A 12,620-nucleotide genomic window follows, 5' to 3' on the forward strand; every position below is an offset into this window, starting at 1 on the left:
GTTCCTGCCCGTAACCTCCGCTCACATGACAAATCCCTCCTCCCAGTACCCTTCTCCACCACTGCCAACTCCAGGCTCCACCCATTTTACCTTGCCTCACCCTATGCCTGGAACAATCTTCCTGAACCCCTACGCCAAGCCCCCTTCCTACCCATCTTCAAATCCTTGCTTAAAGCTCACCTCTTCAATGCTGCTTTCGGAACCTAACCTTTCGAACATATAGGCTGCCCCAATCTGCCTGACCTATCAGATTGACTGTACATTTGTCTTTTAGATTGTAAGCTCCTTGAGCAGGGACTGTCCTTCCATGTTAAATTGTACAGCGCTGCATAACCCTAGTAGCGCTTTAGAAATGTTAAGTAGTAGTAGTACACCACCGCTGTGACGTTGTCCGACAGAATCTGGACCAGATGGCCCCAGAGGATGGACTGAAATGCCAGGCAACTGATGGACCAGACAACCTCTGTCTTGCTTCAAAGGCCCTGTGCATTGTGATGGAGGCAATGTGCCCCCCACCTGTCAGGCGCAATCGCATCTGTGACTGCCACATCCGTGGTGGACATGCCAAAAGGCCCCTCTGAAGATTGGAGGACTGAAGCCACTAGGGCATGCTGATCGTCGCTTGAGGTGTCCAAAACTGATGCCCCATGTAGTCCTATGTTACAGGAGGCCAGCGAGACAGCAGAGAATTCTGGAAGGGGTGCTTATGAGCCCTGGCACAAGGAAACACCTTCAGGGTCACCACCATGAATCCCACATGTGAGGAACGGGTAGCTGCCACAAGGGATGACTCTGCTGCTGAAGTTTGAGTCTCCTGTGATCTGGAAGGAACACTTGGCCCAGGTAAGCATCAAAAGAACCCTTAGGTATTCCAACATCTGGGAGAGATGCAACTGGTTCTTGGAAAAATTGATCACCCAACCATGGGACTGAAGGAGATCTATCACCTTGGAGTTGATCCTCACATTGTACTGGAAGGAGAGTGCCCTCAGTCAGTTGTCCAGATACAGATGAAACTTGATTCCCTCCTTCTGGAAGAACACCGCCATGACTAACATGACTTTGGAAAAAGTCCTTGGAGCCACAGAAAGACCGAAAGGCATGGCTCGAAAAAGTGCAGACCGAGCACCACAAATCTCAAAAAATGCTGATGGGGCAGTCAAATATGAATAGGCTTCCTTGAGGTACAGGGACTTCAGAAATTCCCCCAGACTCACTGCTGCTATTACAGATCACAAGGTTTCCATTAGGAAATGCCTGACCCATAGAGACCCACTTGAGGTGGAAGCCGCTGACACCAGCCAGAAATTGGGTCCCTTGTGACCTTTTTTTTTTTCCATTGTGAGGAAGGAGAAGGTAAAAGATCGTGGCACGACAGGGTGGGGGAGGGACCTGGCACAACTAGGTGTATCTCAGAACCAGCATCAGCACAATCCTTAACAACCCCCCCTCCCCCCCACAGCTCAACTGGAACAGGAGCTGAGCTGCAGCAATGAATCCAGGAGCTTATGAGATACCATCTACCACCTGCTGGAGATAGAGCACTACTGGATCACCAGGAGCTTTACCATCTTATATGGCTGAGTTCAGTTTTGCACTATCTCCACCTGCTGGTAGATGGTCAAAATCCATACATTTTTGGATTCATCTGCTCTGATGCTAAGAAATGGTATGATACACAAACTTTTCCAGACCAAATACTTCACTTTTCAGATGATATGCACTGTAGGACATATTAATGTGGTACATGCTTATCACCTCAAGTCCCAATATCTTGAAGCCACTCAGTTTTGTCTTAGGCCTCATTACCCCCTTGAATATGTAGGCTTCCCACTTCAATCTATACTTCAACATGTGATGTTGATGCATTTAACTTTCAGTCAATCAAATCTTTCTTATTTCCAAGCTATTGGCGTATCTGCCCATGAAAGCTTCATGCCAAAAATATGAAAAATAAATTGTTTCCATAATATATCTAAGCACATATAGCTATTATCACAAAGCCATCTGTATTACTGATAACACTGTCATTCACCCAGCCAAACAGATAGACAAAACGTTTTACTTTCTCATTTCAGCAGCTGAATTTTTTTGTAAATAATGGCACAGAAAATTCCATATTCATCAGGGATAAAAGAATCATTAAACAATTTATGCTGTGTTATATAATATTAATAAGATAAGATGTCATTGTGTATCATAACATGACCATATTTGATTCGAAATTAATATCAGGAGACACTCACATCAAGCCATAAGATGTTGAGTGGTAATGGGTACATAAAACTTAGGTGCCCATACCTAGCTCAATATTTCAATGAGTATGTCAATCCTAATCTTCACATTCAAAATTACCTCCTACACTTTTTTAAAGATAGATACAAACTGAACTATAAACTCAACACTTAGAAGGTAATTTTATAATTGGTCACCTATCTATGAAGGCCATGAAGGTGCCTATATTATATAGACACATAGAGGCGTATTTTCAAATCACTTAGACTTACAAAGTTACATAAAGGCTCATTTTCAAAGCATCTAGACTTACAAAGTTCCTTAGCAACCTATGGAACTTTTAAGTCTTAAGTGCTTTGAAAATGCACCTTGGTTACTTTGTCAGTTTAAGTGCTTTGGAAATGAGCCCCATAGGCTCCTCTAAGTATTTTTAGACAGATATTATAGGTAGATTGAGGCAACAGACATTTACGCCTGCTCAGGAACAGGTGGCCTGGAATGCAAAATATGCATCTATTTTATAAAATACATATGCAAATTGCAACTCCACCCAAACCTCACCTCTGCATATGTTTGGTACATAACCCCTGGGGTAATTTTATAAAAAGCCTATATGCATGAAAAATCTTTTACAAAATTACCTCCTTACTTTTGTACTTACGCATCAATAATTCTCATTGAAACTGAAAATTTTAAATGATCTGTGCATTACCTTGTGTATAACATATTAAACATACTAGACATTTCTTGCACTCAAACACACATTTCCTTTGCTGGTATTTAAAATATGATGAAAAATTTATGTGTACTTAGTATGATGAAAAAATTATTGTACTACTCACATCAATGGATTCAAGTATATTATGAAACTTCTGACCACGAGGCTGCCACTAAAGGTCACAGCAGCCATTTTGGACTGCAGGTCTTGCTTGGCAGGAGCGAGTTGGCATCACTCCTGCCGATTTCCCTCTAGACCACCAAGGGGGTGGCGTGGGGTGAAGGGAGCCTACAGAGGTGAGTGGGGGCTAGGGAAGCCCTCTATTTCCTTGGGGGGGGGGTGGGAGGTGGATAGGGATGGGGGGGCTGCCTCACCTGTTTTTTTTTAATTAATGCAGGTCCCAGCCAATATTCAGCTGGGACCTGCATAAGCTCTGAGTATTCAGTGTAGTTGCCTGAACATGGCCTGGCACTGAATATATGCTAATTCTGCCCACAGCAGTCAGCATTTTAAAAAATGCCCAGTCTGGCACCTTCAGTAAAATGGTGCAACTACTACAAAGCTGAAGGCGCCAGACTGGGCAGCAGCGACTGGGCCTCACTTCTGCAAAGACGCCCTCTGGACTACCAATGCTTTCAAAGCTAGCCCCTGTGGGGCTATGTCTATGTGGGGGGTGGGAGACTTCAAAAAAAGGGGGCCTGGAATCATAGGGGGCTGGAGAGAGTGGAGGGACTGGGATCATGGGGGGGTGGATGGGACATCAGCTGGGGGGTGGATCTTATGCTGAGGAGGGTTTGAGCTGGGGGGGGGGGGCCTGCTCTGCCGGACCAGGAGTACTGGGGTTATTTTACTGCGATTTTAGGGACCTAACGCATCTTGTGGAGTATCACCGCAAGTTGCGTTAGGGTATTTGAATTCAATAAATTATGTTTTCTCTGACCCCAAGAAACTGATAGAATTTGTAAATTCTAAAGAAGGTGTTAGGGATACCCTGGTCGCACCCAATAATTGGTTTGCTGTAAATCGGATGCGTGTGTTAAGCTGTCTACTGCTCTATTGATGATTATTTTTCACCGAATGTTTTTTATTTCCTGGTTCTTGAATCTAATTGTGAGGACAAAGGTGAAGAATATGTTTTCTTTGGAAAGATTTTTGGATAATGTTAAGTGAGATATTGCTGAAACATTTATGTTAATATGTAAATGTAAAATAAAAAATATAAATCGTAAAAATCTGAGAAAATTCACTAGAAAATAACTTACCAATTTTCTGATGAAAAATTTTGTCGAATGTCAGTTCACCTCTTTCTTCAAGATACTTCTGCATCACACTTCGGATGCTGAAAATTAAAAATAAAATGTAGGTTAATGATCTTACCATCCATGCTTGAACTGGCATCTTACCTAATTAGTATATTTCGATTTCATTTATTTACTGACATTCTAAACTGACTGTCATAAATTAACAGCAGAAAGGTGCACAATGAAAAATACCAAAGTGTAAAGGTCAATTAAGAAACAAGGAAGACATAGTGAAAATATTGTTCTAAAGTGGATTCATAAACCTCTATTTATAAATGAATGTTCTCCAAGTTACATGCCTTTAACATACCACAAATCGATACAATATCTAAGCAGCTTAGAATTGTAGAAAACCAACTAGAAGTCATATAGGAAGGACAAAAAATTTTAAAAACTTAAAAAGGCATACTTTTTACAATGCTAGAGCCAACAAGTAACACATATGTGGAAATGAACTTTTCATAACAGACTATCTAACTTATGCGTTAATTTACCTTATCACTCAGGAACCTCTATGCAACACCATATCAAACATATAAACGGCGAGTGACTGTACTCACTGCAAATGCGCAGTAGAGACTTCCCTCTCTGTCCCGCCCCCGTGATGACGGGGGGGGGCGGGACAGAGAGGGAAACTGCGCCGCCGACGTTGCTACCGCTCCCCCCCCCCACTCGGAGTCGCCGCCGCCACCCCTCCACCCGGCCCGGGCCCTCTCTTCCCTTCTGAACTTACAGATCCATTCGCCGAACGCAGCAACGCACATCAGCTGAGCTGCAGTGAGCCCTTCCTTCATTGCCTGTGGCCCCGCCCTCCTGTGACGTAACGTCAGCGAGGGCGGGACACACACAGGCAGAGAAGGAAGGGGCAGCTCAGCTGATGTGCGTTGCTGCGTTCGGCGAATGGATCTGTAAGTTCAGAAGGGAAGAGAGGGCCCGGGCCGGGTGGAGGGGTGGCGGCGGCGATGACGACTTCGAGGGGGGGAGCGGTGGCGACTTCGCGGGGGGGAGGGGAGCGGTGGTGACTGCGGGGGGAGGAAAACCTCTATACCAGCCCGCTTTTACGGGCTCAACGGCTAGTTGTATTATATTGTACCATGCATGCACCTTAATGTATTACTATTACATTTCTCTACCCGGAAATGGCGATCGCCATTACGGCATAATGTAAGCCACATTGAGCCTGCAAATTGGTGGGAAAATGTGGGATACAAATGCTACAAATAAATAAATAAAATAAAGTGAGAGACAGACATATAGAAGGGTAGGTTGGAGATATACTAGTGAGAATATAACAATGCTAATTAAGTATTATCTATAGTAACCAGGGTTGTGGAGTCGGAGTTGTGGAGTTGGAGCCGGAAGCAATTTTAGGTGGAGTCTGAGTCAGAGTTGGTAAAAATATACCAACTCTGACTTCAGTTTCAAAATAAAAACTTGTATTATTTTATTCTTATATATATCTCTTTGTCCTGGATCTCTCGGAGTTTTGGGGAGAAACATCTCACCCTTGCTATCCAACACAGGAAAGACCCTGGGAATGTGGTGGGCGCACGATTATAATACCTAAGTGGTTCTACACTTTCAAATGCTCCCAATTTATATACGTATGAAAGAAGAGCGAATGTTGACCAAAATGTTACAGGGGTATGTGTAGCAGGGAAAGCAAGCCCAGTTGGCGATATCAGTACTACAAAAACCTAGATCACATGGAGGGTTGGAGATGTTAAACGTGATATTTAAATGTAACCTGCATATTGAGGCATATAAATTGATTGGTATTGGGGTAAGGAAAATTTTTCTTTAACCAGTATACAGCCAGTATTATTTGCCAATGATCACTTTAGCTGGCAAATACTCACAATGCAAGGCCGAGCTCCCAAGCATTTGCATTGGAACCCATTCATTCAAACCACATGGGCTGCCTGGCATTAGATCTGCAGGAAACATTGGTTCTCAGCGGCAGTGACTACATATCTAGCTATCCAGCATAAACCGGACTTCCCTTCAGGGACTGACTCCCTCCGGTATTTGCCAGATGGAGGACCAGGGGAGTACAATATTTATCACAACTGCTGGCAGAGGATGGATCCCTTAAAGACAGAGTATAACCTCCTACAAACAGATATATTTGCTTACTTTCAACTTCACCATTTTGTGCGTAGCCTCCCTTGGACGGACCTTTGTGAAAATGTGCAGGAGATGTTAAATGAAGCTTTCACGCTCAACTCTCAAAATCGAGTACCACTCATGTATCATTCTAGATATTTGCAAGATATCATGGAAGATGTGAACTATGCAGGCCTAGCCACTCAATGGTCAAGAGATCTGGAGGTCCCCATCACGGCACACCAGCTGCAACAAACGTGTTTACCGCTGTATACCTAACAAAAAATACTGGGAGATGCAATACAAGCTTATCCTCAGAGCGTACATTTCTCCACATCGAGTGCACTGTGGTGCATTTGCAGAGTCAGCGAAGTGTCCAAAAGGTAACCATACCCCTGCAAAATTGGCCCAAATGTTGTGAAGCTGCTCAGTGGTGCAGGAGTTTTGGACAGATGTATTGAACGCAACACAAAACCAGTGGCATTGATCGGTCCAGTTGGACCCGACACTTCTCTTTGAGGAATATCATCTTGCAGCTCCTGTTGCTCCCAGTATGGTGGCATTTCTAAGGCAAGAAGTCCTGGTGGCTAAAGGTGTGATTCTGCAATGCTGAAGAGAGTCTGCACCCCTGCAATACTCCAGCTGGCGTTCCCAAATGATCTTGTCACCTTCTATAAAGAGAAGAACAGTTCGACATTTCTAGTATAAACAGAAAGCCTTTAAGTGCTGCAGGGAGTATTTTTGGAACACACTACAACCAGCAGCCCGTAGTCAGATTTTGAATTCATAGCTCTCCCTGCTTGTTATACTTAATGCCTAAATGTATGAAGAAGGGTGGGGGAGGGGTGGGATGGGGGAGAAAAAGTTTTAGATCCAATATTGTTTACATTGTTAATCAGTTGGCTGTTCATATCAGATTTTCATTCTTGCTGTACGTATAACTGTTGATTCAATAAAAATGATTTTTTAACAATTGTAAGCCTTTCCAGCGAGGCAGGTTCAGCTGACAACGAAGCTGCAGAAGACTATTTAAAAAATGCTTTCTAAGTATGATAGAAGAAAAGGGTTTTGTGCCAGAGCAGGTCTTCAATGTTGATGAGACTGGCTTTGTTTTATAAGTAGACTAGGGAATGAACATATATAACGAAAATGGCAGAAAAAGTCCCTGGCTTTAAGGCATTTAAAAATCATGCCACCCTGTTATTTTGTGCCAATTTCAAGGGTGATTTCAAATGTAAGCCTAATGCCAAGGGTGATTTCAAATGCAAGCCTTTTATGGTTACAGAGCCCAAAATCCTCACACACTTAAAGGAAAGAACCTGAACTGCATGCCAGTCCATTGGAGATAGAACCACAAAGCTTGGATGATGTCCAAATTATTCTGGGATTGGTTTTAACAACTGTTTCATTCCAGAAGTTGAACATTATCTCCACTGTAAAAACCTTGCCTTTAAGGTACTGCTGATTTTGGATAATGCACCAATACACCGTGTCATGAGGACCTCAAAAATGCACACCTTAACGCTGAAGTTCTCTTCCTGCCTCCGAACACAACGTCCATCATCCAGCTCCATGATTAGGGAATAATAAAGGCTTTCAAAAGCCAGTACATGCGGGTGCTTTACAGCAGTGGCATAGCAAGGGCGGAGCGGTGGGGGCGGTCCGCCCCGGGTGTCAGCGGGTGGGAGGCTGCTCCGCTCCCGCTGCTCCCATCCTACCTTTAAAAAAAAATCAGTGAAACAGCGTGGCAGGCAGCGCCTCGCGTCTGCCCTGCTTGTAAAAGAAGTAGATCTCATCGGGCCTCACTGCGTCCCGCCCTCCTCTGACGTAACTTCCTATTTCCACGAGGGCGGGACACAGTGAGGCCCGACGACGACGAGGAGATCTACTTCTTTTACAAGCAGGGCAGACGCGAGGCACTGCCTGCCACGCCGCTTCACTGATTTTATTTAAAAGGCAGGGTGGTGGCAGGAGAAGAGGGCTGTCGTCTCGACGGAGCTGGTAGGCAAGGCGAGTCAGGTCGGGGGGGGCCCAGATGGGGGAAGGGGTAGGGGTGCCCAGATGCGAGAAGGGGATGGGGTGGGGAGCCCAGATGGGAGCAGGGGTTGGGGAGCCCAGATGGGAAAAGGGGATGAGAGCCCAGATGGGAGAAGGGGATGGGAGCCCAGATAGGAGAAGGGGATGGGGAGCCCAGATGGGAGAAGGGGATGGGAGCCCAGATGGGAGAAGGGGATGGGGTGCCCAGATGGGAGAGGGGGATGAGGTTCTCAGATGGGAGAGGGGGGCTGGAACTGGGGTCTGAGAAGGGGCCATGCCTGGGGTTGGTGAAAAAATGGGGCATGCCTGGGGTTGGTGGGAGAATGGGTCTGGGGCTAAAAAAGTGGGCCCTAATGCAAGGCATGTGGATGAAGGGGGCTGGAACTGGGGGCTGAAAAGGAGGGTAGGTGGAATAAGGGGGCTAGTACTGGGACTGGAGGCTGAAAAGGGGCAGGGGCTAAAACTGTGGGGACTGGGGGCTGAAAAGGAGACAGGGAGAAGTGGCTGGGGCTGAAGCTCGGGACTGGTGGGAGAAAAGGGCTGGGGCTGAAACTGGGGACTGGTGGGATAGTGGGGCTGGAACTGGGGGCTGAAAAAAGGGGCAGAGAAAGGGGACAGATCCTGGATGGAAGGGGGTGTGAGAGGGAGGGCAGACCCTGGATGGATGGGAGAGGGAGGGCAAATGGTGGATTGAAGAGGCAGAGAAAAAGGGCAGACAGTGGATGGAAGGGATAGAAAGGGCAGACAGTGAATGGAAGGGGGAGAGAGAGGGCAAACAGGGGCAGATGGTGGATGGAAGGGGCAGAGATAGAGGGCAGATGTAGATGGAAGAAGCAGGGAGAGAGGGCAGACATTGGATGGAGGGATCAGCAGAGAGGGCAGACACTGGATGGCACAGAGAGAACAAAGACAGATGCTGGATAGAAGACAGTGAAAAGAAGATGAGGAAAGCAGAAACCAGAGACAACAAACTGTAAATAAAATATATATTTTTATTTTTTTGCTTTAGGATAAAGTAGTATTGTAGCTGTGTTAATAAATGTTTATAATAAAACATGTAAACAAGGTAATCTTTTTATTGGACTAATTTTAATACATTTTGGCTAACTTTCAGAGAACAAAACCCCCTTTCTCAGGTCAGGATAGGATACTGTAACAGCACTATACTGTATTGACCTGAGGAAGGATGTTTTGGCCTCCGAAAGCTAAATGTATTAGTCCAATAAAATGGTATTATTTTATTTTCTATATTTATTTTATTTCTATTTGTTAATTTGTAAAGTGGTAATTGGTTCTTGCTAGTTTTTTTCAAATTTACATCTGCTGTCTTTATATTTTGCACAGTACTAGGGGACATTTTCTGTTTCTGTGGTGTTGCATTGTATGCAGAGTCTGGCATCTTGGGGGTTCAGTTTAATTTTTGTCTAAATAGATTATTACTTATTCTACAGTGGATTAGGGTGTATCTGTGTTTGTGAAAAAGACATGGCTTTCAGTTGGCATTGACTGTGCAGGATCAACGATCTGTACAATTCTGTCTGGTTTCGTTTTACAATAGGTGAATTGATGTTCTAGTGCTCACTGTAGCGTTTAAGATGCTTTCCTTTTCCTTGTGTGATTCGTAGAAATGACTGCTTATGGTATGGTAGAATTGCTCTATAGGTCCTAAGTGTTTTGTATTCTCGGCATGCCTAGTACTAGATTTTGGAGGGGGGTGTTAAAAAATGACCGGCCCTAACTACGCCACTGCTTTACAGCAAGGTCTGTGAAGCTTTAGATGCCACCATGCTTGATTACTGGAAGACAGTGACAATATGCAATTTAATTGACTATATTGGCATAGCCTGGGATTGCGTCACACAGGCTAATGTAAACAATAATTGGAAAAAAACTTGCCCGGACTGCGTAACAAACTCCGAGGGCTTTGAATATGTAGCAAAAAACACAAATAGAAATGTGGAAAACATCATGAGTTTCACGTGAAAAATCCGCAGAAAGGCTTTAAGGACATGAAACAAGAAAAAGTTGAGGAAATTTTGGCAGAGACTGCAATACAGACCAGCAATGAAGACCTGGACAAGAAGGCATCAGAGCAGCGATAGCAATGAAGAGATGGCTAAGACTTCAAAAATCATGCCACTCACAGAGGCAAAAATAGCAAAATGGGTGTTCAATGTTGGAAAAAAAGTTCCATGACATGGAGGAATGTGATTGCATGCTGCAGCACAGTCTAAAACATAACATAGTAACATAGTAGATGACGGCAGAAAAAGACCTGCATGGTCCATCCAGTCTGCCCAACAAGATAAACTCATATGTGCATACCTTACCTTGATTTGTACCTGCCTTTTTCAGGGCACAGACCGTACAAGTCTGCCCAGCAGTATTTCCCGCCTCCCAACCACCAGTCCCGCCTCCCATCACCGGCTCTGGCACAGACCGTATAAATCTGCCCTCCACTATCCTCGCCTCCCAACCACCAACCTCTCTTCCCCCACCTGCTCCACCACCCAATTTTGGCTAAGCTTGTGAGGATCCATTCCTACTGCACAGGATTCCTTTATGCATATCACACGCATGTTTGAATTCCGTTACCGTTTTCATCTCCACCACCTCCCGCGGGAGGGCATTCCAAGCATCCACCACCCTCTCCGTGAAAAAATACTTCCTGACATCTTTTTTGAGTCTGCCCCCCTTCAATCTCATTTCATGTCCTCTCGTTCTACCGCCTTCCCATCTCCGGAAAAGATTTTTTTGCGGATTAATACCTTTCAAGTATTTGAACGTCTGTATCATATCACCCCTGTTCCTCCTTTCCTCCAGGGTATACATGTTCAGGTCAGCAAGTCTTTGCTCATACGTCTTGGAACGCAAATCCCATACCATTCTCGTAGCTTTTCTTTGCACCGCTTCCATTTCTTTAACATCCTTCGCAAGGTACGGCCTCCAAAACTGAACACAATACTCCAGGTGGGGCCTCACCAACGACTTGTACAGGGGCATCAACACTTCCTTTCTTCTGCTGATCATACCTCTCTCTATACAGCCTAGCAACCTTCTCGCTACGGCCACCGCCTTGTCACACTGTTTCGTCGCCTTTAGATCCTCGGATACTATCACCCCAAGATCCCTCTCCCCCTCAGTACCTATCAGACTCTCCCCGCCTAACACATACATCTCCCGTGGATTTCTATTGCCTAAGTGCATCACTTTGCATTTCTTCACATTGAATTTTAATTGCCAAACCTTAGACCATTCTTCTAGCTTCCTCAGATCCCTTTTCATGCTTTCCACTCCCTCCGGGGTGTCCACTCTGTTGCAAATCTTAGTATCATCCGCAAATAGGCAAACTTTACCTTCTAACCCTTCGGCAATGTCACTCACAAATATATTGAACAGAATCGGCCCCAGCACCGATCTCTGAGGCACTCCACTACTCACCTTTCCCTCCTCCGAGCGAACTCCATTTACCACCACCCTCTGTCGTCTGTCTGTCAACCAGTTCCTAATCCAGTTCACCACTTCGGGACCTATCTTCAGCCCATCTAGTTTATTTAAGAGCCTCCTGTGGAGAACCGTGTCAAAAGCTTTGCTAAAATCTAAGTAGATTACGTCTATAGCATGTCGATGATTCAATTCTCCAGTTACCCAATCAAAGAATTCAATGAGATTCGTTTGGCACGATTTCCCTCTGGTAAAACCATGTTGTCTCGGATCTTGCAACTTGTTGGCTTCTAGGAAATTCACTATCCTTTCCTTCAGCATGGCTTCCATTACTTTTCCAATAACCGAAGTGAGGCTTCCCGGCCTGTAGTTTCCAGCTTCTTCCCTATCACCACTTTTGTGAAGAGGTACCACCTCCGCCATTCTCCAGTCCCTCGGAACCTCTCCCGTCTCCATGGATTTAACAAATCTTTAAGAGGACCCGCCAGAACCTCTCTGAGCTCCCTCAATATTCTGGGGTGGATCCCGTCCGGTCCCATGGCTTTGTCCACCTTTAGCTTTCCAAGTTGTTGATACACACTCTCTTCCGTGAACTGTGCTATATCCATTCCATTCTCAGGTGTACTTTTGCCAGTCCCTCGTGGTCCTTCTCCAGGATTTTCTTCAGTGAAAACCGAACAAAAGTATCTATTTAGCAAATTGGCTTTTTCTTCATCATTATCTACATAGCGGTTCGCTGTATCTTTTAGTCTCACAATTCCCTTTTCAGTCCTTCTTCT

General features: G+C 44.9%; 1 protein-coding gene across 1 annotated transcript in view; it reads right to left on the bottom strand.

Moving 5' to 3' along the window:
- The window catches only part of GRK3 (G protein-coupled receptor kinase 3), a 441,692-nt gene that overhangs the window by 367,450 nt on the left and 61,622 nt on the right, over nucleotides 1–12,620 (bottom strand). The window contains exon 2 of the mRNA XM_030219404.1: nucleotides 4,216–4,292. Coding sequence (XP_030075264.1) covers nucleotides 4,216–4,292 — 77 coding nt within the window. The remainder of the gene's footprint in view (nucleotides 1–4,215; nucleotides 4,293–12,620) is intronic.

The sequence above is a fragment of the Microcaecilia unicolor genome, chromosome 11, assembly GCF_901765095.1.
Source record: "Microcaecilia unicolor chromosome 11, aMicUni1.1, whole genome shotgun sequence".
In the NCBI taxonomy this organism is placed as follows: domain Eukaryota; kingdom Metazoa; phylum Chordata; class Amphibia; order Gymnophiona; family Siphonopidae; genus Microcaecilia; species Microcaecilia unicolor.